Source organism: Chiloscyllium plagiosum, unplaced genomic scaffold (genome assembly GCF_037043375.1).
Source record: "Chiloscyllium plagiosum isolate Xiang-an unplaced genomic scaffold, Cpla_swu_hap1 HiC_scaffold_34, whole genome shotgun sequence".
NCBI classification, from domain to species: Eukaryota; Metazoa; Chordata; class Chondrichthyes; order Orectolobiformes; family Hemiscylliidae; genus Chiloscyllium; species Chiloscyllium plagiosum.
The window spans coordinates 48784813-48812573 of NW_028270172.1; the positions used below are offsets into that span (position 1 = coordinate 48784813).

Genomic DNA, 27761 nt, shown 5'->3' on the forward strand with positions numbered 1-27761 from the left:
GAAACTTTGATGGATGTGGACGGTTCCTTTGGGTCTTGGATGGAGGTGAGGAGGGAGGTGTGGGCGCAGGTTTTGTAATTCCTGCGGTAGCGGGGGAAGATGCCAGGAGGGGAGGGTTTCCTGATGAAGGGCTTCTGCCTGAAATGCCAATTTTCCTGCTCCTCGGATGCTGCCTGGCCTGCTTTTCCAGCACCACTCTAATCTTGGCTCCTGAAGGATTGTTGGCCTGCCAGAGGTACCATTGCTGAGAGGAGAAACTTGAAGATGCTGTAGTCCGACAGGAACATAGCACTGCTCTCTTATGAGAGAAGAATAATTGGTGGCAGTTTAACCTGAAGGCCACCAAGCCTCAGGTGTGGGGGGAGGTCAAGGAAATGAGACTTTCATGGTGACCTTAGCCTGTACAGGAAATTGAGCCTGTGCTGTTGGCATCATACTGTATTACAAACCAGCTTCCAGCTAACTGAGCTAACTGACAACCAACATCCTAGCTGACCTTTCAAGTGGTACATAAAGTATTATTTCAATGATGAGGAGAGATACCCAACGTATCTGACTGTTGTTATTTATCCCTCAAATCAACATTTTTTTAAAAAAACTGTATTTGGCCGTTATTTACACTTTACAGTAGCTGCACTTCAGAAGTGCTTGATTGTCACTGGCACCTCAATGTGCTTTACAGCCAATGAAAGGCACTATAAAAATGCAAGTCTTTTTCTTTCATGATGATACAGAAAATATTAGTCGTTGAGATGCTGATATCATTTTCTAGAACAAGGGAGGGGAAGGGGTAAACTCCTGTTTTGTCTAAATTGTTCCTTGAATACCTGATGGAAGCTCAGGCTGCTTTCATGTTACTTAAGTATTTTCTTCCTAGCCTGGCAATGCATGAATAAACGTTCTCCTCATGAACTGCATGACGTATAATTGTTGTGCGCTTCCCTCACAGGGTGGAGGAGGAATTTCCTGTGGGTTTTTCCCAATTCAAAACTGTAAACTCAGTAGAAACTCTCTCTCTCTCTCTCTCTGTTTTATATATGTATACACACACACACATACACAAACATGGTATCTGTAGTTATGAAGCCAGTCGGAAGTAGTCATGGAAATAGTTATTGACCTTTGTGGAATTAACGAACCCATCCACTTTAAAAGGAGGGCCAATGGCTGATGTATAGCTCATTTCCTGGAGCAAAGTTGAGATAGCGGCTATGCGCTGCAGCTGAGATAAGACTGCAACATAATGTCCTGACCAATGTTTCTCACTAGAAGGGTTCGACATCTTGCATGTTTACCCCTTGAAGATGTTGCATCCCAATGCTTTCAATCTGTTTTTCTTGCCCTCCCTTCAGGTACTGAATAAACTTGCCCTCTTTTCAACCTTCCAGTCTTTTGTTGCTTCTTTCTCCCAGCATTGCTCATACTCTTCACCCTGCCTTGCTCTACTCACTGGAATGGAGCAGCCAGTTATCACAATTGCTGCAAATTTCAGAAAAGAAATAAAACTAAACTGATCACCTGACATAGACCCAGGCACCAGAAACAGCACAACACAGCAACACACATAAAAGTTCTCCTTACTAACATCTGAGGGCGAGTGCCAAAATTGGGAGAGCTGTCTCACAAACTAATCAAGCAATGACCCAACACAGTCACACTCTCAGAATCATTCCTGATGGACAAAGTCCCAGACACCACCATCACTATCCCTGGATATGTCCTGTCCCACTGGCAAGACAAGCCTCACAGATGTGGTGGCAAAGTCAGGAAGGAGTTGCCAAGGGAACCCTAAACATAGTCTCCGGACACCATGAAAATTCATTGCAACAGGTCAAACATGGGGAAGGAAACCACCTGCTGATTATTATGCACTACATCCCCTCCTTGGCAAGTGAACGAACAATCACAGCCTTCTGAGGTCCCCAGCATTACAGATGTTAGTCTTCAGCTCACCTGATTCACTCCATATGACATCAAGAATTAGCTGAAGGCACTGGATACTGGAAAGCTGTGTCCTAATATTCCACCAATAATACTGAAGACGTGTGCTTCAGAACTTGCTGCACTCCAGAGTAGCTGCTCCAATACAGCTACCACACTGACATTTAACTTACAATGTGGAAAATCGTTCAAGTCTCCTGTCCTCAAAAAGCAAGCCAAATCTAACCCAGCCAATTACTGTCCCATCAGTCTACTTTTGATCATCAGTAAAATGATGGAAGGCGTCATTAACCATGCTATCCAGCAGCACCCAGTTTGGCACGGAGGTGTCCTAGCAAAATTGAAGTCAATGGAGATCAGGGGAAATCACTCTATTGGTTGGAGTCCTACCTGGCACAAAGGAAGATTGTAATTATGGGAGGTCAGTCATCTCAGCTCCAGGATACCATGCAGGAATTCCTCAGGGTAGTTCTTTAGATCCAACTATCCTCAGCTGCTTCGTCAATCACCTTCACTCCATTTTAAGGTCAGAAGTGGGGATGTTTGCTGATGATTGCACAATGTTCAGACCCATTCACCACTCATCAGATACTGAAGCAGTCCAAATAAAAAAAGGTAGACCTGGACAATATACAAGGCTTGAGCTGAAAAATGGTAACTAGTATTCTTGTCACACAAGTACCACACAATAACAATCTCCAATGACGCAGAAACTAACCATCATCCCTTGACATTCAGTGGCCTTACTATCACTGAATTCCCAACTATGAACATGTTGGAGGTTACCATTGAGCAGACACTTAAGTGGACTAACCCCAGAAATAGTGACCATAAGAGCAGGTCCAAGGCTAGGAGGAACCTCCTGCCTCCCCAAAGCCTATCCATCATCTATAAAGGTACAAGTCAGGAATTTGATGCCGTACTCCAAACTAGCTTAAAAGGAATATCCACATTCTCCACATGTGCATGGGTTTTCTCCAGTTGTTCCAGTTTCCTCCAACATCTAAAGACGTGCAGGGTAGGTGGATTAGCCTTAGGAAATGCAGGCTTACAGAGACAGGGTAGAGGTTTGGTTCTAGGTGGGATGCTCCTCAGAGGGTCAGTGTGGATTTGATGGGCTGAATGGCCTATTGCCCCACAGTAGGGATTCTATGATTTTATGAGAGTTGCTCTACAAATATTGAAGAAGTTGGACAAATCAGACTGCTTGTGTGGCACCAATATCCACAAACATCCACTCCCTCCATCAATGTACAGTTGCAGCAGCCTGTACCATCTATAAGGTGCACTGCAGAAATTTGCCAAGGCTCCTCAGACAGCATGTTCCAAACCTACCACCACTTCCATTTAGAAGGTCAATAGCAGTAGACACATGGAAGCACCCTCATTGCAAGTATCCTCCAACCCACTTAAACATCCAGACTCATCACCTTTCTTTTAGTGTTGCTGGATCAAAATGCTGGAATTCTCTCCTGAACAGTATTATGGGTCTACTTACAGCACATGGATTTCAGCATTTTAATAAGGTACACCTCAAGTGCATCAATGCAAGAAAATTAAAGAAATTATCTTCTCCTCGCTTTCATAAGTATCATATCCTAACTAGCACCCTTGCTGAGATCCTCTGACTCAGCACTGACTGCACCTCGCTGTGGGGTATATTTTCACAACGCACTTACCACTTAATTATGCCTTCTCAGCAGATATTTTACAGTCTTCTCAACTACAAGAACAAATTACCACTTCAAATTCACATCATTTTGGATTTTTCCCTACAATTTTTTATAAAATTTATTTTACTCTTTTATACGGTTTGAGCTGTTTTCTTACAAATCATTGACAATTTCATCACTTATTCAACAGAAAAAAAGCTATAACCAGCATGTATTTTCTCGAAGAAAGTTGATTAACAGCACTGAAGTTTGCATGTATAACAATTCTTTCAGTTGTGGTCACACGTTGCAAAAGTGGTGCACAACTAGTTTCCAAATTCTTCTGCAACCCACCATTGAGACTGCACAGGAAGCTTTTAAACCAGTTTAAAACAAAACATTGTTCATTTGATTTGCTGTGTAGCTTCAAGTTCTTGATTGCAAGAATTTCCATGTTGGAATATTTAGATCTCCCAGTGAGATCCTGTCACAGGACATTTCTTACATTGGTATTATGTATATTCTAGCTGTATCTTAATTTAATACAAAGGTGGTACCATGTACATAAACTAGAACACTTGTTGACAATTTTTTAACTAATAAAAAGAATGTCAAAGAATTTTTAACTGGGAACTAGAAATTGTAAAGTATAAGTTTATGGATCAAATGCTGGCAAATGGGACTAGATTAATTTAGGATGTCAGGTTGGCATGGATCAGTTGGACCAAAGGGTCTCTTTCCATGCTGCACATCTTTCGGACTCTATTATAAAGTAAAATTCATGTAGAAAAGACCTTTCTCAACTGTTTAAGTTCATGAAATTAGCCAACCACATAATCAAGATAATTTTCATCTGATGAAAACTCCTGGTTGCTCCATACTTTGGGTGACCTAACTGAGAGAAGAAGGATGTTGCAATGTATTGAACTGGAGGCTGTGAGAATGAAGTAAGTCTTGTAGTGTGCTTGAAAGAAATTCACTGAGTTAATTCTACACAGCATGAGTTTTAAAAATAACATGCATTCTCTTTTGTTGGTAGCCATGTTTAACTCTTTTTATACCGGGCCCTTTAAGTTTTATTCTGAGCGTCCTCCATTGCTTATTGTCTTCTAGCCTTGATGCTGTTAAATCCAGAACTTTTACTTGGCCAAAAATGCTGGGTTTCAAACTACGTTTACACAAACCAAATGTAGAACTACTGAGACTCTAAGACTGGATGCTGGCCAGACCCTTGATAAATAGTTCTCTTAAACCACCCATGTCATCAGGTCCCAGCTTGTGCAAAACCTACTCCTTGGTAAGCTGGTGGCAGTAGTACTATTTAAATTTTCTGTAGTAAGTGATTTAGCAGCATGAAAACTAGGTCCTGGCCTATAAACGTTTGGCAACCTTAACAACTTAATACAATGTGTAAGATATGCTGGATGGAGCAGGTGCAGTGATTATAGATATCACATACAATGACGTCATAAAATTCCTGTGACCGACACGTACACAATGTTTACAACAGTATGATTTGCAGGCTAATTAAACTATATGTTTTATCAATTAGTTTTCACAGTGGGAGCTCCTCTGGCAAATACAAGCACAGAAATGACACCTCCATTGATACTTGCACTTTTCATCTGACACATATTATCCAATTGTCCCGTGTCAAGCGCCTGTGGGGATGCCCGCACAAAGTAAGACAGTTCAGGCAGTGTTTCACAAAACACATCTATGAAAGTTGCATTAAAAAAATTCCATATCTTAGTTCATTTCCAAAATTGCTCAAAATCACACATGTTTGGAGCCGGAGGACGTGGGTAGGGTTCTAAATTAATGCTTTGGGTCCCTGTTCACTATTGAGAGGGATACTGTGTGTGTATAACAAAAATCAGGGAGAAAAATCTGTGAATACAATTTAAGAAATTAGCATAGACAAAGAGGAGGTTCTAACTGGTCTGGCAAGTTTAAAAGTAGACAAATCTCTTGTGTTGGATGAAATGTATCACTCCTTGCTGTTGAGTGAGGCAAGGAAGGACATAGAACAGGGATGCTTAGAAAAATGTAATTCCTCCCTGGCCACAGGAGAGGAGCTGGAGGACTGGGGGACAGCCAATGTGGTACTACTAATCCAGAAGGTAGCAAGAGCCAAACCAGGAAACAACAGACCAGTCTGTAAGAAATTATGAGGGGTTGAATTAATCTGCACTCGTAGAGGCAGGATTAATTAAGGACAGTCAGCATAGTTTTGTTAAGGGGAGGTTATGTCTGACCAACTTGATTGAATTTTCAAAGAGGTGACCAGGTGTGCAGATGAGGCAACGCTTTTGACATAGTCTACTTGGACTTCTGCAAGGTTTTGATAAGGTGCTGAATGGGAGACTGACAGCAAAGGGATCCAAGGAAGTCTGGCAAATAGAATCCACAATTTGTTAAGTGGTAGGAAGCAGAGGGCCATTGTTGAGAGATATGTTTCCAATTGGAAGTCTGTGTCAAGTGAGGTCCCATTAGGTCAGTGTAAGGGGCTCTTGCTGTTTATGGCTTGTATAAATGATTTAGACTTGAATGTAGGAGGGTCGGTCAGTAAGTTTTCAGATGATACAAAAATTGGTGAGGACGATAGCTTAAAACCAACGGAGGATACATACAGACTGGTCAGATGGGCTGACCAGTGACAAATGGAATTCAGTTGGGTAAATGAGATAGTACAATTCGACAGGACAAACAAGGCAAGGGAATACACCAACAGTAGGACCCTGGGAACACCAAGGATCAGAGGGATCATGTTGTACATAGAACTGGTCCCTTGCAGTACCAGGAGATAATGAGGACTGCAGATGCTGGAGAGTCAGAGTAGATGCAGTGTGGCACAGTGTGGTGCTGGAAAAAGTACAGCAGGTCAGACAAGGTTTGAGAGAAGATTTGTAGCTCGGGTGCTCGTTGCTGTGGTTCTGTTCACTGAGCTGGACGTTTTTGTTGCAAACGTTTCGTCCCCTGTCTAGGTGACATCCTCAGTGCTTGGGAGCCTCCTGTGAAGCGCTTCTGTGGTGTTTCCTCCGGCATTTATAGTGGCCTGTCCCTGCCGCTTCCGGTTGTCAGTTTCAGCTGTCCGCTGTAGTGGCCGGTATATTGGGTCCAGGTCGATGTGTTTGTTGATGGAGTTTGTGGATGAGTGCCATGCTTCTAGGAATTCCCTGGCTGTTCTTTGTTTGGCTTGCCCTATAATGGTAGTGTTGGCCCAGTCAAATTCATGTTGCTTGTCGTCTGCGTGTGTGGCTACTAGGGATAGCTGGTCATGTCGTTTCGTGGCTAGTTGGTGTTCATGGATGCGGATCATTAGCTGTCTTCCTGTTTGTCCTATATAGTGTTTTGTGCAGTCCTTGCATGGGATTTGAGGAGCAGGAAAGTCGATGCTTTGGGATTAAGGATCCTGCCTGAAACGTCGACTCTTCTGCTCCTCAGATGCTGCCTGACCTGCTGTGCTTTGTCCAGCACCATACTCTATCAACCCTTGAGGCACCAGGTCAACTCATAGAATCCCTACTGCGCAGAAGCAGGTCATTTAGCCCATCAAGTAGACAATGACCTTCTGAACAGCATGCTGCCCAGACCCACGCTCCTACCCTATTCCTGTACTTCCTAGGCTAACCCACCTAGCTTGCTCATCCCTGGACGTGATTCCATCCTCAGGAGGCTGTCTGTTTGGAGTTTGCGTGTTCTCTCCATGTCCGTGTGGGTTTGCTCTGGCTGCTCTGGATTCTTCCCACAGCCCAAAGATGTGCAGGTTAGGTAGAGTGGCCATGCTAAGTTGCCCAGAGTGTCCAGGCATACGTAGGTTAGGTGGACTAGCCATGGGAAATGCAGGATTACAGGGATAGGGCAGGGGGTGGGTCAGGATGGGATTCTCTTCGGAGGGACAGTGTGGACTCAAAAGGCCAAATGGCCTGCTTCCACACTGTAGGGATTCTATGATTCTGTAACGAACACCAAAACACCAGTCATAGCAAGGGCTGAGGGAGTCACCTGAAAAGACCAAGGTTAATTGGAAAAAAAACCTATTTGCAAGTGCATTTCTTGTTCGACGACAAAGAGCGCTTCTTGTTCGATAATTTGGATTTGCCTTGCTCTGGACTTTCCTATTCATACTCATTTGTGATCTCTTCCCTACTATCACGGTTTATTTTTCTTCGTACTGATTCTGTCTGAACATTGTGATTTTCCATGTCATTCACATAGGCTTTGGAAAGAAAGCCCACAGTGTGAAACGCGAGTGTTAAAATGTCCCAGGCCTTTGACCCATTTTGGCCTTGCACATTCGATGCCAGCCAAAACAATAGACAATTAAATCAAAGAAAGACACAGGTAAAGAGATAAAAAGCACAATATTATTCCTACTTTTCCCCCAGAACCCAGATTATCTCCTTCAGTTTAACAAAGATTTACTTTAACATATCAATTTTTACTTTTACTTTGGAGAAATAAATGAGGAATCTTTGAAAAGTAGCTAACATCTGGTGACATATAACTATTTTTCCACTGATTCTACCAACACACTTTTCCAGGAATAACCCCGCCGTTGATCCAGGAATACCTCATTATCTATGACTATACTTTTCCAGGGAATTGAAGTTCATCCTTGCATTTTGAGCACCTTTACTGCTCACAGATTTATCAGTGTGGGCTGGTTGAAAAATTATCTATTTAAAAACCCTAAGCTGTAGGTTGTTTTCATCCTTACCTAGTAATTAAATTCAGACAAACTACTTTCCGTAAGAGTATAGCGAGAGTCCTGCACAGCAAGTAGAAATGATTTTGATGGCTTTAAACAGATACTTTTAAACTCTCTCACTTTTTCTGCATTGGGGTACTTGACAATTAAAATTCAAAATCCATTTATCTTTTCAAAGTCAAAAATCAAAACAGAGGGATACATTTTTGTTAATGCATGGCTGCACGTGGGTGACTTTATGATCCTGCTCTAGGTAAAAACAAGGACTGCAGATGCTGGAAAAGCACAGTAGGTCAGGCAGTATCCAAGGAACAGGAAAATCAACATTTCGGGCAAAAGCCCTTCACCAGGAAAGGGCTTTTGCCTGAAACGTCAATTTTCCTGCTCCTTGGATGCTGCCTGGCCTACTGTGCTTTTCCAGCACCACTCTAATCCAGACTCTAAGATGGTGAGGGTCTGTCATGGGACACTTAATTCTACCCCATAATTTATGAGGTACATTTTTCAGATTTGAATCTAGGTAGAGATTGGCAATCCATTCAAACATGAAAGCAATACAACCAAACAAGATTTTGTATTTCAACAACAAAACAACAACAAAATAAATACTATGGTTGCTGGCAATAAAAAAAAGCTTTTTCCCCGGGAAAAGTTAGAAATGTACAGATAATCGTTTTGGAGCAAGTGAAGTATTGGGGGAAGGATGTGTGGAAGGTTGGGACAGAGGTAAAATGGGGAGGGGGGGGGTCAGGGAAGAAAAGATCAAAGAACAAAAGATCTACAATAGAGTGGACAGCAGGAGAATATAAGTGACAAAATGTTTGTTCATGGTATAAGATCAAAGGGAGTAGTAATGGGTCAATTAAACAAACAAATAGATTATCTAGAGAGACGTTAGTGGGATGATATTGGATGGTGCCAACTGAAACAGCGATAGGAAAACCCTGAAGAAAGAATGTAATAACAAAATGGGGCAAAGATTAGATTCAAAAATTGTTGAACTCAATGTTCAATCTGGAACATATGAAGTGTCCAGCCAAAAGAGGAGGGTCAGATCCTCAAGCTTGCAGTAAGCTTCACTGGACCATTGTATTATGTCGCGGATATAAAGATCAGACTGGGAATGAGGTAGAGAATTAAAATGATAGATTACCCACTTATTAACCTTTTATTTTCAGACAAGAGGAAAATCATTACAGATCACTGTAAAAACCCTATAATACTAAACACAATTAAGGCTTGGAAGATAATGCGGCAAAATGAGGGAAACTCACATAAAACATCCCCCTATGCACCGATAGTGGGAGCACGGGGATTCCAACCGGGGTTTACAGATGCCACTTTTAAACTCTGGAGATCCAGGGGTATCTCATGTTTAGGGGATCTATTTAAGGATGGGGTCCTGATGTCTTTTGAACAGCTGCGTCAGAAATTCGGATTACCTAATGGAGACCTCTTTCGATACTTCCAAATTCGAGATTATATACAGAAGAAGACTACGTTATTAGATAGTCTTTATAAATCAGATAGAGAATGTAATGTCCTACGACCAGTGGGGGTATCTTCCGTCAGTACTATTTATCATTTACTACATGATGAAGTATTGGGAGATATGGATAATCTGCTTAAAACATGGGATCAGGATTTGGGACTAGAAATCTCTATAGAAACGTGGAATGATATTTGGGAAAACGCTAGAAGAATTACTATCTGTAACAGAACCCAGGCTATCTAGCTGAAGATACTTCATAGGGCCCATATAGCACCGGTTCGACTAGCAAATTTAAGGCAGGAGCATCTCCAATGTGTCCCAAATGTAAAATAGAGGTGGGCACTCTTGCACATTGCCTATGGACCTGTCATAAGATCCGTAGATACTGGACTGAAGTAGCAAGTACCCTGACAGAAATTTTAGGAACGGAAATTAAAGTGGACCCTGTATCTCTCCTTTTGGGCTTTTCGAACTTTCCCTCCCTGGACATGTACGGGAAGAGACTATTTTCTATTCTTTCTTTCTGTGCAAGGAAAAATATTTTGGTGAACTGGGTGGCTGAGGGCCCCCCTGGACTTTCAAATTGGCACAGATTAATTATGGAATGTATTCCCCTTGACTTCCTTACAAATATGGTGCACCGAAAGACCGAATTATTTTATAAAATATGGCAGCCCTTCTTGAATTACATAAATACAGATATTTCGGCTATCCTAACAAGGGCTTTTATTTAATTGAGATTACAAACCTGGCTGGTCCGGGGCCCCTTAGGAGAGGAATCCCGCACAAATACGGGTTTTATTACATCTGATGTTAACACATTCCGAGCATGTAAGAGACTTAAATATACACTCTGGTTAGTTGTAGGTTAGATTAGTAGATAGTTGAGTTTTGTTTTCTTTTCTTTTTCGTTTTGTTTTCTTTTGTTAAATTTTGGTTATTGTATATTTGATTTAATTGTACATCAATGTTTATATTTGAGAGTTTTGTTTATTTTTGTAAACTTGTAAAAATGTTAAATTTCTAATAAAATTATCTATATAAAAAAAAGATAGATGACTGGAAACTCAGGTTATGTTTGTGGATGGAACAGACTTGCTTTGCAAAGGTGTCATCCATTCTGCATTTGGCCTTCCCATTATAGCAAGAATCACATTGTTATAATCACTGATCACAAACTAAATTGGAAGAACAACAAGTTAATCACCGTTTCATTTGAAATAAGTATTTGGGGCCTTCTTGGACAAGAAGAAAGGAATAAAATTGCAGTGTTACATCTCCTGCAGAAAAAGAATGGGATTCTCCAAGTGACTGATGAGTGGACCAGGATATCGTGGAGTAATTGGTCCCTTCAAAATATTGTATGGGAAGGGGAGGAGAAGAAGAAGATGAAGTTCTGAAGAAGGGTCACTGGACCTCTCCACAATTGCTGCTAGATCTGCTTAATTTTTCCAGTTATTTCTGTTTTTGTTTGAGGAGATGTGTTTGATTTTGAAACCTCTCCTGCTCGGACATTCACACACATAGATCACTGATCTTTACAGAACAATTTATGGAGTGCTGAGTATGATACAGGTGCAATTGATCATTATGTGGAAACAGTTTAGGTGAAAATTAAGATAGAGAGGTCATAGGTGGAAGTCATGCATTGGCCCCCAGAGTTGTCTTACTGTAGAACAAAATATAAATCAGGAAATAATGGATGCATGTAAGGGAGAGTTTAATCTGTGGACAAATCAGACTGGCAAGGGTAACATGGAAAAGGTATGGGTTGAGTGCAAGGGATACGCAGATAAATTGATTGAATGGGCAAAAATTCGGCAGATAGAGTTTAAGGTAGGAAAATGTGAGGTCATGCACATTGGTAGGAAGAAGCAAAGGGCAGATAAGTATTTAAATGGAGAGATACAAAAAAAATGCAGTGCAGAGAGATCTGATGTTCTTGTGCATGAAACAGTAAAGGATAGCATGTAGATGAAGTAATTAGTTACGTTAAATTGAAATCTAGACTTTATTGGTAGGGATTTGGAAGTTAAAAATAGGGAAGTCTTCTTACAACTGTACAGAATGCAAGTGAGGCTACAGGAGTATTGTGTCCAGTTTTGGTCCCCTATTTAAGGAAAGATATTCTAGCAGTGGAGGCAGTTCAAAAGTGATTCACTGGATGATTCCTGGGATAATAGATTAACTTATCAAAAATGGCTAAACATCTTTAGAGTTCATAAGAATGAGGGGTGATCTTATTGAAACATATAAGATTCTGAGGGAGCTTGATAGAGTAGATGTTGAGAAGGAGTTTCCATTACTGGCGGTTCTCAGACTAGGAGATAATGTTAAACGTGGGACCGCTTTCGTGATTCTGAGGTGCAAAATAATTTCCTCTCCCAGAGAGCAGTAAATGACTGGAATTCTTTATCGCAGAGACTTATGGAGGCGAGATCACTGAAAGTATTTAAAGATTTTTCAAAGATGAGTTGAGGGCTATAAGGAGCTGACACAAAAGAGGAACGGAGGCCAGAGACAGATCAGCTACGATCCATGGAATGGTGGGGCAAGCTTGAAGGGCTGAATAGCAACCTGAGGAGTTTTCTTCTCACTGTCAAACACAGACACAGGGGTCAAAATATACTGACTCCTCACTCCAACCAAGGATTCCTCGAGTCTTCTCAATGACCACTCTTTGAAGTTTTTTTCATTCTCATTCATTTATTAGGCAATGCAGTCACATAGTAACAATAGCTTTTGTATTTGTGCTGACTTTTAGGCTTTTTTGACTGCGACAAAAGCAAAATTAGAAGAATTTATCAATGTAATCAATAACTGTCACTCTTCATTAAACTTAAAGCCACAGAACACAAGGAAAGCATTAAATTCCAAAATATTACAATGCTCAACCTAAAAGAAGACAACAGACACGAGTTATCAAAAGGTTAACAACAAGTTTTGTTTTTCAAAATAACTGGCGTACACTTCTATCTATCACTCCGAATACACCTTCCACTGACTAGTGAGGTCACAGCTGCTATGTTTCCATTGCATATGTTTAAAGCTGAAACATTTTGACCAGACAGTTACTATCATTTTGACTGTATCTCAGATCTCAATCAAAAGTTTAATTTTAACAACTCACATATGTTTATTACAATTTCACTCACTACATGTTTGCTGTTTAGTAGCTCTTGAACCGATACAGCTTTAAGCTCGCGGTTCTACATTAATTTGCAAGGAATTTATTCCTCAGTGATCTCAAGATTTCCCAGTTTCTAATTAGTTGAGTTTTCTTTTCTTGACAGTTTTCAAACTGCTTGTTTTATTTTGTAACTTCTCTTCACTTTGCAGTCTCTTTCTGAATCACCTAGTAGTCTCCCTCTCCCCATCCCCCAACAGTCTCCTTCTGGCCCCATTTTCCTTACAGCCTCCCTTTCCCTGAAGTGAGGAGGATATTTTCCTCAGAGAATGGTGAATCTGTAGAATTCTTTACCATTGAAGGCTATTAAAGTTGAGAGATTAAGGATCTTCAAGAGTGAGGCAGTCAGATTTTTAATTGGCAAAGAAGTCATAGTTATGGGGCAAAAGCAGGAATTGAGGATTATTACATCAGGTAAGATCTCGCAGTCTGCTCCACCATTCAATGGTCTGAATAGATATTTCTGCTTCTACATCTTATAGCCACCCTCTTATAGCCTCTTTTTCCACCCACCCTTGCAGCTTCATTTCCTGCACTGTCCCAATCCCTTTAAAGCTTCCTCTTTTCCCTCTGCTTATCATGGAGTCTCCATCTTCCCACACCCAACTTCAGATCTCATTCTTCACTCACATCCTTCATTGGATGGTGACCACACTGCTTCAATTGTTAGGAGTCCCCTCAAAGCTCCTCCAACACAAGATTATGTAACTCCATATAACTGAAGTTTCGTTGTCCAGTAACATTTTCACACAGGATTCTCTCCTCATTGAGCACAGAGAATTGGCATCAAACTAACCTGGGACCCATAGAACAATGCGACAGCAGAGAACCTTATCCCCCTCTTTGAGGTCTGTATATGACTGACATTCATCAGAATGATGTAAACCATAACTGTTAGAAATTGTTGCAACCTCCAGATGGAATTTCAGACTCCAAATTGAAAAATCTGCCCTCTAGGCCAATATATATGCACCCTTAGTTTGCAAAGCAAACTGTCCTAACTTTACACATCTCTTGAATCATAAAACCAAATGAAAATATTTTAAAGTAGCTTTTAGGGACCTGAAACATCTTCAGGAATATCGAAGGGAGGATCGGTAATTACTCAATGTAAAGACAGTCAATTAAATTGTGGCTCTAAAGCTCAGTATTTCTTAAGTGGAACCTTGTCACAATGTGAGTACTTTGCTGGCACCAGTTTCCAAAGATTAGATTGCTCTGACATTAGACAGCCACAAGCCTAGTCAGGATGATGCTCAACACTTGGATTGATTACTTTTACGTGGTTACAGAATGTCACCATTTACATTACTTATATTTTAATGTCAGGACAAATGGACATTCACTGAAGCATTCTGTTTGTTGGCATTTATTTCCATTGTTATAAGGGTAGGACTTATGATTTCAGAGCACAATTGACAGTGGAAGTTTGCTTCTGAAATTTTCAATAAGGGATTGTTTCTCCGTGAAAGGTAGCAATCATACTCAAATTTATAGCTACCTTAAAAGAAATCCATATTAAGGAGACATTGCAGATGTGATCCTCAAGGCAAATATTTGGTTCAGACAACAATATCTTGTCCAACTTATATCAGTCCCTCGACAGCTCTGACAAGGCGCAACTCCCAGTAGACCCAGAGCAGGGACTCCCAGCATTGAGGGACTCCAGGTTGCAGGGCGAGTGTGGGTTTACCACGAAACCCAGCATCAGCATTGTTGGTCGCATCAGCAAAGTGGCTCACTGGCAAAGAGATAGTACCTCCTACATTAGTGGGTGCAGCGCAGGCTGCGGTGAGGCAGTGGAGGAGGGATGGTGATGGTGTCATTGGTGAGCTGGCTCAGGACTCTCTTTCAGTTATAGCTTTTATCCTTTTTATTCTTAAACTATTCAAAATGGCATCGGATTATGGTGACCTTTGAAGTATTTAGCTGGTAATTACTGTATTATTCACTGTAAAATTCAAGTGAAAATAAATCATTCATTTGTTTAATGTTGAGGAGTTTATGAAACAACCGGTGAATCTATAAAGGCTTTTCAATTGATTAATTCTCAATCTTTTCCTGTAATAGACTTTCAAATAAAACACATAACTATACCTAAAACAGTACTAATATAAATATGAAGCCCGTAAGTGGTAAGGCTAGTAGTTCTACATGAAGAACTATGTAAAAGGCTATGTGGAGAATGTGGCTGTGGTGCATTCCTTCTGTTAACTGTTTAACAGGAAAGTTGCAAACAACCTCAAAATGGCAAATTTTTCATCAATACAAATTATGAAAGCAAATATAATTAGGTGGCTGATCCATTTCACATTTCCTTCTTGGCAAAATAATACATATAGTTATTAGGAACTTAGAAAAGTTTAGAGAGTCAGACACTCTACAGTTCACTTGACAGGTCTCAAATACTAAACAGGAAGAAGGGCTTATGCCCGAAACGTCGATTCTCCTGTTCCCTGGATGCTGCCTGACCTGCTGCGCTTTTCCAGCAACACATTTCCAGCTCAAATACTAAACACCTAACTTAAATCCCTTATCTCATTCAAATGCAGAGAACTGAAGAAAACAGAGTGTATCTGCAAGTTAAAATAGAGACAACTTTTATGGTGGCTGCCATTTTAAATCGTAAGTTTCAAGGCTGAGGAATTGCAATGAGGGGTGCAGGGTAGCTAAAAGTCAAAAAAACTATAAAAAGTCTATTGATGTAATTCAGACTCCAATAAACATTTTAATGAATAATTTTATCGGATACAAGCTTCACTAGGAACAATGGGCATCACTGAGTGGAAGGCCCAGTAGGGAGTTGAGAAGCCTAATGGTTTAATTTTATAAAGGTTTTCTTGGGGACCACAAGAAGCAGATGTTTCACTCACAAGCAGGAGTTAAAAAGGCTCTGGCTCCAAAATCACACTGCTGTTCCCCAACATTGACCTTTTGGAGCTGGTTCCAGTTAGGGCTTAAATCACCACTCAGTTTCAAACAGCATGAAAACAGACCCTTTGGTCCACCAGTCCATGCTGACCATATTACCAAACTAAACTAATCCCACCTGCTTGTGCTTGGCCCATATTCCTGCAAACATTTCTTGTTCATGTATTTATCTAAACGTCTTTTAAATGTTGATAACTGTACTTGCATCCATCAATTCCTCTGGACATTCATTCCAAAACACAAGCCACTCTGTAAAACAAATTGTCCTTTAGGTCATTTTTAAATCTTCTTCCTCTCACCTTGAAAATATTTCCCCAATCTTTAAATTCCCCACCATAGGGAGAAGACACCTGCTATGCACCCTCATGATTTTATGAACTTCTGTAAGGCTACCCTTCAACCTCCAATGCTCCAGTGAATGAAATCCCAGATTACCTTGCCTGTCCTTACAACTCAAACTCTCCATTCCTGGCAACATTCTGCTAAATCTCTTCTGAATCCTCTCCAGCTTAATAATGCCCTTCCAACAATAGAGCAACCAGAACTAGACTCATATACACACACACGCACACACACATCACACAATCTGCAGGATCTGGTGGGACTTTAACCCAGCCCTCCGTGCTTAAAAGGTATGGATACTGCACCGCATTTTAACATTTACCCCCACTGTTTACTAAGAACAACTGATGGGTATGGGTACTTGCAGGTTATTAACTGAGCACTAGATGGCTACCTTAAGGGAGTAAATGTATTGCAAAAACTATATTCCTCAGTTTCTGAAACTGCTTTTGTTATTAATTTGGCTGAATACTCCAAGGACCTTGGCAATAAAAATAGTTAGTCATAAGCACAGTAATCGGAGTATTTACTTGGACGTAACAATGACTACATGTATGCTGAAACACCTGTTAGTGCAGTCAAATATTACAACAGTCCTCCCGACTGAAAGCTTCCTTCAGCCAACAAGCTGTTTGAAACAACTGAAGTGCACAGTTGAATGTTACAATTTGTTAGAGTGCCAACACATTGTGCCACTGAGGAGAGTAACATGTGAACCTTCTGAATTCCCCACAACAGGAGGCCCTAATTTTAGTGGAGAAAGCTTGAAATGGAGGCAGATGTTTCCTCAAAGGGCTAACTAGATTTATTCATCACCATTTCCACCGGCGCATCACTGCTGTCCTCCACCTCACCTCTGCAGCAATTCCTTATAGCAGCGGTGTCTAATAATTTGTTTTCTTGGACCACAGATAATAAAGCAGAGCCTCGGTGGAGTAGGAGATCAGCAATTTAGAGTTTATATCTCTGTCCTCATTAATCCTGTAGTTAACCCAAGTTGCTGATTCTATCAGATCTTGGTGTTCTGACTTAGAATTATCAACCAACATGACAAGTGCACCATAAAAATAAAACTCAAGTAGAATTGAGTTAAAAGGCAGAATTTCAGGGATCAAGCGCACTCATTTATTACAGATGGACTAATGGTCGAGGGAGCTGACCTCTCACCAACTTGTAAATGTTATTTTTAAAATCAACCTCTGGGCAATTTATGACCCACTTCTGGACCAAGTGGGAACTGAATCTGGCCCAGAGATGGGGACCAAAATGAAGCGAAAAATCTGTACCTGAAAACGTATCATTAATGCTGTGGTGGTTGTGCAAACTTTATCGATCAAAGACTATACTACAGAAACATCTTCAGTAACTCAGTATTACTGATGGGTGATCTACAGTCCATGGAAATGAACAGTTTACAACCACAACAACCTTTGTGTCATTGCACAAGTAACACCTTGCCCTACAGGCTGAGGTTTTGTATAACCCAAAAAAATGAAAACCTTCACTTCTAGCCTTCGTGGATGGATTCACCTAATCTGGAGATGGCTAGACTAATTCATGAACGTTACACTGCTACTATGGAGGGGAAAATACATGACAGCAATGTTGATGCATTGTGGTAGATGACAGGAAGCAGGATCTGGTTCTGCTGGACCTCCATCCATTTAAATCGTCTTTCCCGATGGTACTGACAGAGGAGAAGCTGAAACTGGTGGGATGTCATCAGCCTCTAGAATCCCACCAGTTCCAAACACTGAACAGACTAATCAATTGAAAAGAAAAAACATGTACTCATAGAACATCTTTCATAATCTCAGTACATTCCAAACACTACATACCAACAAGTACATTCTGTAGTGAGGTCACTGCTGTCATCTAGGAAATCTGGTCAAAAGCCAGATGGTCCGAAACCAATGCCATAATTTTAAACTGTTTAACAGATCTTCAGCCAGACTAATAGAATTCCATAAGGGGCTGCTCCAAACATCTTGCTGATGTCAAGACAACGTCATAAATGGCATTGGGGCCTACCCTATTCATGTAAATGGCATTGGGGCCTACCCCATTCATGGAAATGACTCCACCTTGAGAGCTCAGAATGTCAGGCAGAGTTGGTGACTGGAAGTCTGACCTTTCTAGAAAAGGATTTCAGATCCTACCTCTTTTTATTTGGATCCAAGAAAACTTCATCGACTACATTGTAACCTTTCCACTAATTTTGATCAAGTTACCTTTGGTTTTAACTAAGCATTTATAAAGCCATTAATATTGTAATTTGAGAAATTCAACAATAGTTTGGCAAACACAGCCCATATAACTTTGTGGTCATGTGACTGGTGCTTTTCTTTTCAGCTCAAACGACTGAAAGAAGGGCTGTTTATCCATCTGTCAATCTATAATAAATGTAAAATAAAAACAAATTGTATGTCATGCACAACTGGCCAGGATCCAAGCAAAGAGTTAAATTTGTGTTATGTGGGCAGTATGTCCTAATGCAACATACACACGCACACATAAAGTATTTTTAGGGCATGCCGTTTCTGTGGTTTCAGGCTGATCTGAAGATGAGTGGGATAAAATGCTGAATTCACAAGATTTTTGAAAGATAACACAAATCCACCAGTATGGACTGAGCTCATCTGATTTATCCAGCTCTTTGACACCGGTCAACAATTCTATATCTCCATCTCCTGCTGCGTATAACCATGGTAAATATTTCATAGGGTTTCACCAAATTCAAGCCCTTCTTTCCATACCACACACATTTTTACAGATGACAACAACACTTAATACATCACTTAATGACTTCTGGGTATTTGTTCCTGGATGTTATTTTCCCTAGACAGCTCAATCACTCTGACCAATGTAAGAATGCTGAGATAGATCATAATGTCCTCAGCGTGGAACATGGTGCATGGAGAAAAGTTTATTTCTATTGCACTTTCTGCAAATTTCAATGTTTTATTCTCAGACTGTATGCCAGACATGGAATATTGTACATATTGTTCAGCATTAAGACTATTATAAATATATTAAGATCTAGACACCTGAACTTAGGAAGGATGTTTTGGCCTGGAAGGAGTTCACTGTAGGTTTACAAGGATGATACCTAGATTTTGAGGCATTATGACAGATTAGACAAATTAGGCCTTTATTCTCTAGAATTTGGAGGTTAAGGGATGACGGGGAGGTAAAGATAAAGAGGCAGGTTGGCGCAACATCGAGGGCCGAAGGGCCTGTACCGCGCTGTAATGTTCTATATTCCCACTGGTTGATTATTCTCGAACCAAGGGGCACAGTCTTAAGAATTAGGGCCAGGCCTTTCAGATAAGCACTTCCCCATGCAAAGAAATGTTGAGGTTGGAAACTCTCTTCCTCAAACAGTGGTCAACGTTCACTCATTTTTAAATTTACATTGGAGTTAGGCATTTTATTCTTAAGCAAAAGTGTCAAGAGAATATGGTCAAGATTAGAGTGGTGCTGGAAAAGCCTGAAATGTCGATTTTCCTGCTCCTCAGATGCTGCCTGACCTGCTGTACTTTTCCAGCACCACTCTAATCTCCAGCATTTGCAGTACCCACTTCCACCTCAAGAGAATATGGGCCCAGGACTGGTATATGGAGGTAGGCAACAGATCAGCCATGATCTTATTGCATAGCAGAGCAGGCTGGAGGGGCTGAATGGCCTACTCCTGTTCCTCATGTTCCTATGTTGAGGGACATAAAAGTGGAACATGGAGAAATTTTATTGTACTCTATTTTTTGAAATGTAATACAGATTTAACAAATTATATAAATAAAGTATTGGGGCTAAAAGAGATAATCTAGCTCAGGAAAGATAGGGAATGAACTTGACAGTGTCTGGGCCTTGTGGATGACCAGAGAGCTGTCTAATCCCCAAGGACCAGAATTAGCCCCGCCTAAATAGGGATTCAACAGATGGTGACAACAGTGAAACGCGACCAGCTCTTCAATCTCATTCCTCAACACCACACCACAGACCAACCCTATAGTTTTGTCTATTAAATTGATTTGTTCCATGACTCTGTTGTGCAGTGTATCGTTGTGCAGTCTCTCCTGGCCGATAGAATTCGCATCCTTTTTTCCCTTTACGCTGAATTAATTCTTTAAAATTATGTATATTTTATATATATTATATACATAAAGACACATCAGTCCTAACTCTTTAGTCCATCAGTTGAAAGAATGCAGTTCTAAGATAATGTTTGGCGTTACAGGAGATCAAATATAGGAAACTGGGAGATTTCCTTTCAGAGGATTATAATTGTGGCGAGATTGATTCTGCACTGAGGGGGTAGAGCTCTTCAGGAGTGATTGGCTACTAAGGACTTTCTCCTCTGGATAACAGGTTACAGCCGATCGGATCGAAGCGCTGAGGTTGTGGCCTGGGTTTCAGCATGTGGGTTTTGTCTACTAAGGCTGAAAATCAAACACACAAGGCATTACAGAGTGGAACAGATTGCCGCAAAAAAAAAAGCGATGGAAATAATCCAAACAGAATGTTAAGAGGGTGACAAAACAGAAATAATGGACCATTGGTGAGGGTACTGTGCTGGGGTTCAGGAAAGGCCAGCAGACAGGTCACAGTTGTCGAAGTGTAAAAGAGAAAGCTTTCAGGTCGCTGGATGGACTGCTCGCTGGGTCGATCAATTTTGTCCGAAATTTACATTCCGCCATCAAGTGGTGTCAGAAGGTACCACAAATCTGCCTTCTCTAGCTCCCTTTGCTTGTCTTCTTAAGCTAAGTTGATCTCGAATATCTTTAATGTCCGCTCAGAGAGGTGTTACGGGGCAGAACATGGGGGCATGTAGGCACCTATTTACCCAACCAGCCCGGACAGAATGTCACATCAGCCGGAATGCTTGTGAAAAATCCGTATACTGGAACTCCAGCGCAGATGGCTTTCCAGTCCCACTCACTACCACATACGTAGATTTTTTTTAACACAAGTTTTCTACGAACAGGCTTGCCTTTAGTAAGGATTACAGAGCTGCATGTGAAGTTACACACCAGTGTTTTCAGACTGAAATAAACACACTGTAGACGACAACATACGAGCCCCACCTCCATATCGTCTTCCTACAACCAAGCAATGGCAATGTGAACAGCTCAAGTGTACTAAGTGCACATTGAGCAGTTAAACCAGAAGCCGCTGGAATACTGTGAGTTGTAACTTTCAATCAACCACCGCTTCTAGTTTTCCGCACACGCCCGCAACCCACACCAGCAACTCCGCAAAAGAAAACAAATGAATCCTGTTTTACCTTGTGTTTCATTTTGACGATCCTCCCAAGTGTCAGACCAACCCTCGGTCTGAAGGGTGCACTTGTGTTATGAAACGTATCACAAACGAGTCATTGCGAAAACGGAGAATGAGATTGTGGAAGAGTGGCCGGCTTGCATCGCACACTGGGTTGTCTGCCCGCCTCCTTCCCTCGCTGTCTCAGCTCCAGTTTACCAGGCACGCCCCCCCACCCCCAAACCCTGCATATCTGCATGATTTGTACAGCTCGACTTCCTATTTGCTCAGGGTAAACTATACAGTTACATCGGCAAAAAGGTAATTCTTCAAAGTGACCAGCAAAGAGAGATTGAACAAGAAGATCATGAGCCTGTTGGAGGCTCCGAAGAGAAGGAGCTCTTTGTCAGATTAGTCAGGCTTTAGTGATAATATTTTTAAAAAAAAATAAGCTCGCAGAGCGAGTTCTGAAAATCCAATTGTTGTGAACTAGCAACCATCAAATCGGCCTCCGAAAATGGATTAATTTCAAAGCCTCGTGTACACGACATGAAATTTCTCAAAAAATAAACGTTTTCTGAATATAATCCCTCCTATTGACCTTCCCACTTTTAGTTTCAGTTCCGTTTCAGTATGGATTTCAAAGAAATATGACAGTGAGATTCCAAGGCGCTGAAGTTGCAAGAGACACTAAATGAATATTTCAAGTCAGATTTAGCTGCGGAGAAAGAAGTGGAGTCTAGAGGATGCAGAGAAATAAACTTTGGTGCTTTAAAAACAGAAGAGGAAATTCGTGAAGTCTTAGAGACTATAAAGGTGGATATATCTCCCTAACCTGACCTAATCCCAGAACGTTGTAGGAAGTATGTGAGGAAATTACTAGACCCCTTGCAGAAATATTTGCATCATCTATAACTATGGTTGAAGTGTCTGATGACTGGAGGATCAAAAACTGATGCTGGAAGCCGAAGTAGACAAACAGGGGGGCTGGCAGAACGCAGCAAGCCAGGCAGCATCAGGAGGTGGAGAAAGTGGACACTGCAAATGCTGGAGATCAGAGTCGAGAGTGTGGTGCTGGAAAAGCACAGCGGGTCAGGCAGGCAGCATCCGAGGAGCCGGGAAGTTGACTTTTCGGGCATAAGCCCTTCATCAGGAATATGTGTGTGTGGGGGGAGGGAGAGGGAAGAGGGCTGATGAATAGGGGGGATCTCCTCCATCCACCCTATTCATCAGCCCTCTTCTCCCCCCACATTCCTGATGAAGGGCTTATGCCTGAAACGTCAACTCTCCTGCTCCTCGGATACTGCCTGAGAAGGTAGCTAGGAAGGTGATAAATGGATGAGGGTTGGAGGGTAGTGGTGATAGGTCAGTGGGGAGGGTGGAGCAGATAGGTGGGAAGTTAGATGGACAGGTAGGTAAGGTCAAGAAGACAGTGCTGAGTTGGAGGGTTGGATCTGGGATGAGGTGGGGGTGGGGGGTACATTTAGAAACTAGTGAAGTCAATGTTGATGCCAAGTAGTTGAAGGGTCTGAAGGTGGAAGATGTTGTGTTCGTTCTCCAGTTGGTAGATGGCTTTGGTATGGCAGTGGAGAAGACCCAGGACTTGCATGTCCTTGGGGAAGTGGGAGGGGGAGTTGAAGCAGTTGGACACAGGGATTGTTTGGTGCATGTGTCTCAGGGATGTTCCCTGCAATGCTCTACGAGTTGGTGTCCTATTTCCCTGATGTACAGGAGACCACATCAAGAGCAACTGACACAGTAGATGAGGTGGGTCGATGCGCAGGAAATGCTCTGGCAGATGTGAAAAGATCTTTTGGGGTCTTGGACAAAGATGAGAGGGGAGGTGTGGGTGCAGGTTTTATACCTTGTGTGGCAGGAAGGTAAGACGCTGGATTTGGAGAGTGGTTGTTGGGAGGGGTGTGTGTAGTGTGCAGACCTAATGAGTGAGTCATGGAGGGAATAGTCTCTGCAGAATGCACATAGGGTGGGGAGGGAAATATATCTTTGGTGGTGGGGTCTGATCGTAGGTAGTGGAAATGGTGGAGAGGATAATGCGCTGTATCCAGTGTTTAGTGGGGTGGAAGGTGAGGACCAGGGGGTTCTTTCCTTGTTATGTTTGGAAGGGTGGGGTTCAAGGGTGGAGGTGCGGGAAGTAGAGGAAATGTGCAGGAGGGCATTATTGATCATGTGGGACAGGAAATTATGGTGCTAGAAATAGGAGGCCATCGAGGATGTTCTGGAGTAGAAGTACTCCTTTTGGGAGCAGATACGGTGGAGGTTGAGGAATTGTGAATAAGAGATCACATTTTGATGGTGGGGCGACATTGGGAGGAGGTGTAGTTAAGATAGAAGTGGGAGTCGGTGGGTTTGAAATATATGTCCCTGTTGAGTCGGAAACAGAGATAGAGAGGTCCAGGAAGAGCAGGAATGTGTCAAAAATGGTCCATGTCAACTTTAGGTCAGAGTGGAAGATATTAGTGAAGTTGGTGAACTGTTGAATCTCTTTGTGGGAACCTGAGGTGGCGCAAATACAGTCATCAAAGTAGTGGAAAAGGTGGTGGATGGTGCCAGTGTAACTGTGGAAGATGGAGAAGTTCACCTCCTGATGCTTCCTGGCTTGCGGTGTTCTTCCAGCCCCCTGCTTGTCTACTGATCTCTGGAGAGTGATTAATGTTGTACTTTTATTTAAGAAAGGTTGCGAGGAGAATCCGGGAAACCATAACAACCATGAGTCTGACTTTGGTTGTGGGTAATTGTTGGAGGTAATAATGAAAGATAGGATTTATGGACATTTAGAGAGATACAAATTAATTAAGGATAGTCAGCGTGGTTTTGTGGGAGGAAAATCGTGTCTCACAAACTTGATTGAGTTTTTTGAGGAAGTTACCAAAAAGGTTGATGATGACAGAGCAGTAGATGTTGTTTATTTGGATTTGAGTAAAGCCTTTGACAAGGTTCCTCATGGTAGATTAGTAAAGTGAGGTCACATGGGATTCAGGGTGACCTTGCCAATTGGATACGTAATTGGCTTAACAGCGGGAGACAGAAAGTAATAGTGGAGGGTTGCTTTACGGACTGGAGGCCTGTGACCAGCCATGTTTCACAAGGATCAGTTCTGGGTATTCTTTTGCTTGTCATTTATAGAAATAATTTGGATGAGAAGATAGAAAGCATGGTTAGTAAGTTTGTAAATGACACCAAAGTGGATGGTATAATAGACAGTGAAGAAGAAGGTTATTTAAGATTACAAAGGGATCATGATCAAATGGGTCAATGGGCTGAAAAATGGCAGATGGAGCACAACGTGGATAAATGCAAGATATTGTGTTTTGGTACAACAAACAAGAATAGGGCTTATGCAATTAATGGTAGGGCCTTGGGTAGTTTTGTGGAACAGAGGAACCTAAGGGTGCAGGTACATAATTCTTTGAAGTTTGCATCACATATAGACAGGCTGATTTAAAAGGCTTTTGGTATGCTTGCCTTCATTGCTCAGTCCTGTGAATATAGAAGTTGGGACATTATGTTGAGGTAGTACAGGACTTTGGTGAGGCCTCTTCTGGAATACTGTATCTAGTTCTGGTCACCCAGTTATAGAAAGGATATTATCAAGATGGAGAGGGTTCAGAAGAGATTTCCCAGCGTGCTGCTGGGTGTGGAAGGCTTGGGTTATAAAGAAAGACTGGATAGGCTGCAACTTTTTTCACTGGAGTGTAGGAAGTTGAGAGGCGACCTGATATAACTTTATAAAATAATGAGAGGTATAGAAAGAGTTAATGGTAGTTGCTTTTTTTCTCCAAGGTGGGGAATTTCAAGACTAGGGGGCACATGTTTAAGGTGAGAGGAGAGAAATTTTAAAAAGACATAAGCGGCACATTTTTTAATTAGAGGGTGGTTTGATTGTAGAATGAACTTCCTGAGGAAGTGGTGGATGTGGTGCAATTACAATGTTTAAAAGACATTTGGATAGATCCATGAATAGGAAAGGTTTGGATGCTTATGGGCAAGGAGTAGGTAGATGGGACTAGTATAGTTTGGGATAATGTTCGTCATGAACTGGTTGGACCGAAGGGTCTGTTTCCGCAGTGTATGACTCTATCCATAGCTCACTGACAACAACAAGCCCTGGGAAGAAACTCATCACATATTAATATCCCTGCACATACAGCTGGTCCACGAATTCCATAGAATCAACATTAGAATTACTCACATCAAGTTTGCTATCCAATATTCTGATACATATGCAACTCTAAAGGGAGTATAAGCGCAGAGGGATCTGTGTGGATAATTATTAAATGTTGCTGCAAAGATTGACAGAACAGTTAAAAAGTGTTCAGTATCTTATGCCTTAGAGTACAAGAGCAAGGAGGTCATATTGAATTTTAATAGCATAGTGCCTGGTTATATGTTCTGCACTTTAAGATGGATCTGAAGATATTGAGGAGAATACAGAGGAAACAAAATGCTGTATGTAAGATGGGTTGGACCAATATGTGCTTTTTCCTTTTAGGAAAGCTTCACGAGAATGGTTCCTCAGATGAGGAACTTCAGTAAAGAAGATAGATTGTAGACATTATGACTGTTTCCCTTAAAAGCACGAAAGGAGATCTGTTGGCTGTACTTAAAAATCATGAGATATCTGTTAAAAATCACACAACACTAGGTTACAGTTTAACAGGTTTATTTGGAAGCACTAGCTTGCGGAGTGCTGCTCCTTTGTCAGGTGGTTTTGGAGTATATTCCACAGCCACCTGATGAAGGAGCAGTGCTCTGAAAGCTAGTGCTTCCAAATAAACACGTTGGACTATAACCTGGTGTTGTGTGATTTTTAACTTTGTACACCCCAGTCCAACACCGGCACCTCCAAATCATGAGATACCTGTACACTATAGGTAGGGAAAAACTGTTTCTCTTCATGAAACAATCCCAAATGAGAGGGGAAAAATTGAAAGTAATTGGCAAAAGACACAAAAATTATTTGAGAAAAAGCATTTTTCACATGAAGAATGGTTCAAGTCTGGAATGCACTGCCTGATATTATGTGGAGGCAGGGAATTAAATTGTTATTTGAAAAAGGAACAATATGTAGGTTTAAGGAGAAAGGGCGTGAGAATTACACAGAATGAAGTGCTCATTTGGAGAATCAGTCCAAACATAACAGGTCAATTGGCCTGCTTTTGCACTTTTGAACATTTGATTGAACATGTTGAGAATGTAACAAGGGAGGTCAATGTGAGTAGCACTTTTGATATAGTCTGTATGGGTTTTAGCAATTCTCACAAGGTAGACGGATTAGAAAATGAAATGTAGTCCAAGAGAAGATTACAAGATGTATCCAAAATTTATCCAGTGGATGGAGTGAATTGTTATGATTGCTGGTGGTTTTGGGATTACAGAACTGCTCCATGTGGGGTTTCAGAGAGGTTGTTTTGGATTCCTTACTGTTCATGATATATATCAGCGATTTAAACATAAATGTGTATAAATAAGAAGTTTGCAGATGAAATGAAAATTCACCACGTGAGGAAAAAAAGCTGGAGACATATAGGAAAATATAAATGGACTTGTCAGGTGGGTAAAATAGTGGTGATTTGGAATTCAGTCTGGCTGAGTGTGAACAAACACATTACAAGAAATCAAACCAAGGAGTTTAAAAGAACAGACAAACATTGAAATGTATGCATACAGATCCCTGAAGGTAGATAAGGTAGTTAAGAAAGCTTACAGACTATTTTTCTTTATTCACCGAGGGCTGGAGTATAAGAGATGGAGATTATACTAGAACTATACAAAACAATAGTTAGACTTAAATCGTACACATAGTGACGGTCATCACATTGCAGGAAGGATGTGATCATGTTAGAGACAATATAGAAGAGATTTCTAAGGATCTTTCAAGAAATGAGAATTTTAGCTATTATGAAAGATTAGATAGATTTGGTTTGCTCCTTTAGTACAGTAAATGAGGAGTATAAAATTATGAGGAGACGTGACAGAATGAAGAGAAAGGACATATTTCCCATAGCAGACAGCTCAATAACCGTGGGACCAGATTTAAAGAATTTGGTAGAAGGATTAGAGGGAAGTTCTTTTTGTTTAGAGGGTACGAAGGATCTGAAATCCACTGCCTAAAAAGATCATAGTGAAATTTTGATCACTTTAAAAAGACATCTGGGCATTCACTGAGGTGCTGTAATCTATAAGCAAGAGCTGCAACTGGGCTTAGACTGGATAGTTGCTTTT

The 27761-nt window shown here is 41.2% G+C and overlaps 1 protein-coding gene across 1 annotated transcript in view; it reads right to left on the bottom strand.

Moving 5' to 3' along the window:
• nedd9 (neural precursor cell expressed, developmentally down-regulated 9) overlaps window positions 1–21705 on the bottom strand; it is a 56344-nt gene extending 34639 nt beyond the window's left edge. Inside the window, exon 1 of the mRNA XM_043719036.2 lies at window positions 21544–21705. Within this exon, the coding sequence (XP_043574971.2) occupies window positions 21544–21555 (12 nt within the window). The 5' untranslated portion in view covers window positions 21556–21705. The remainder of the gene's footprint in view (window positions 1–21543) is intronic.
• Between the last annotated feature and the right edge of the window lie 6056 nt (window positions 21706–27761).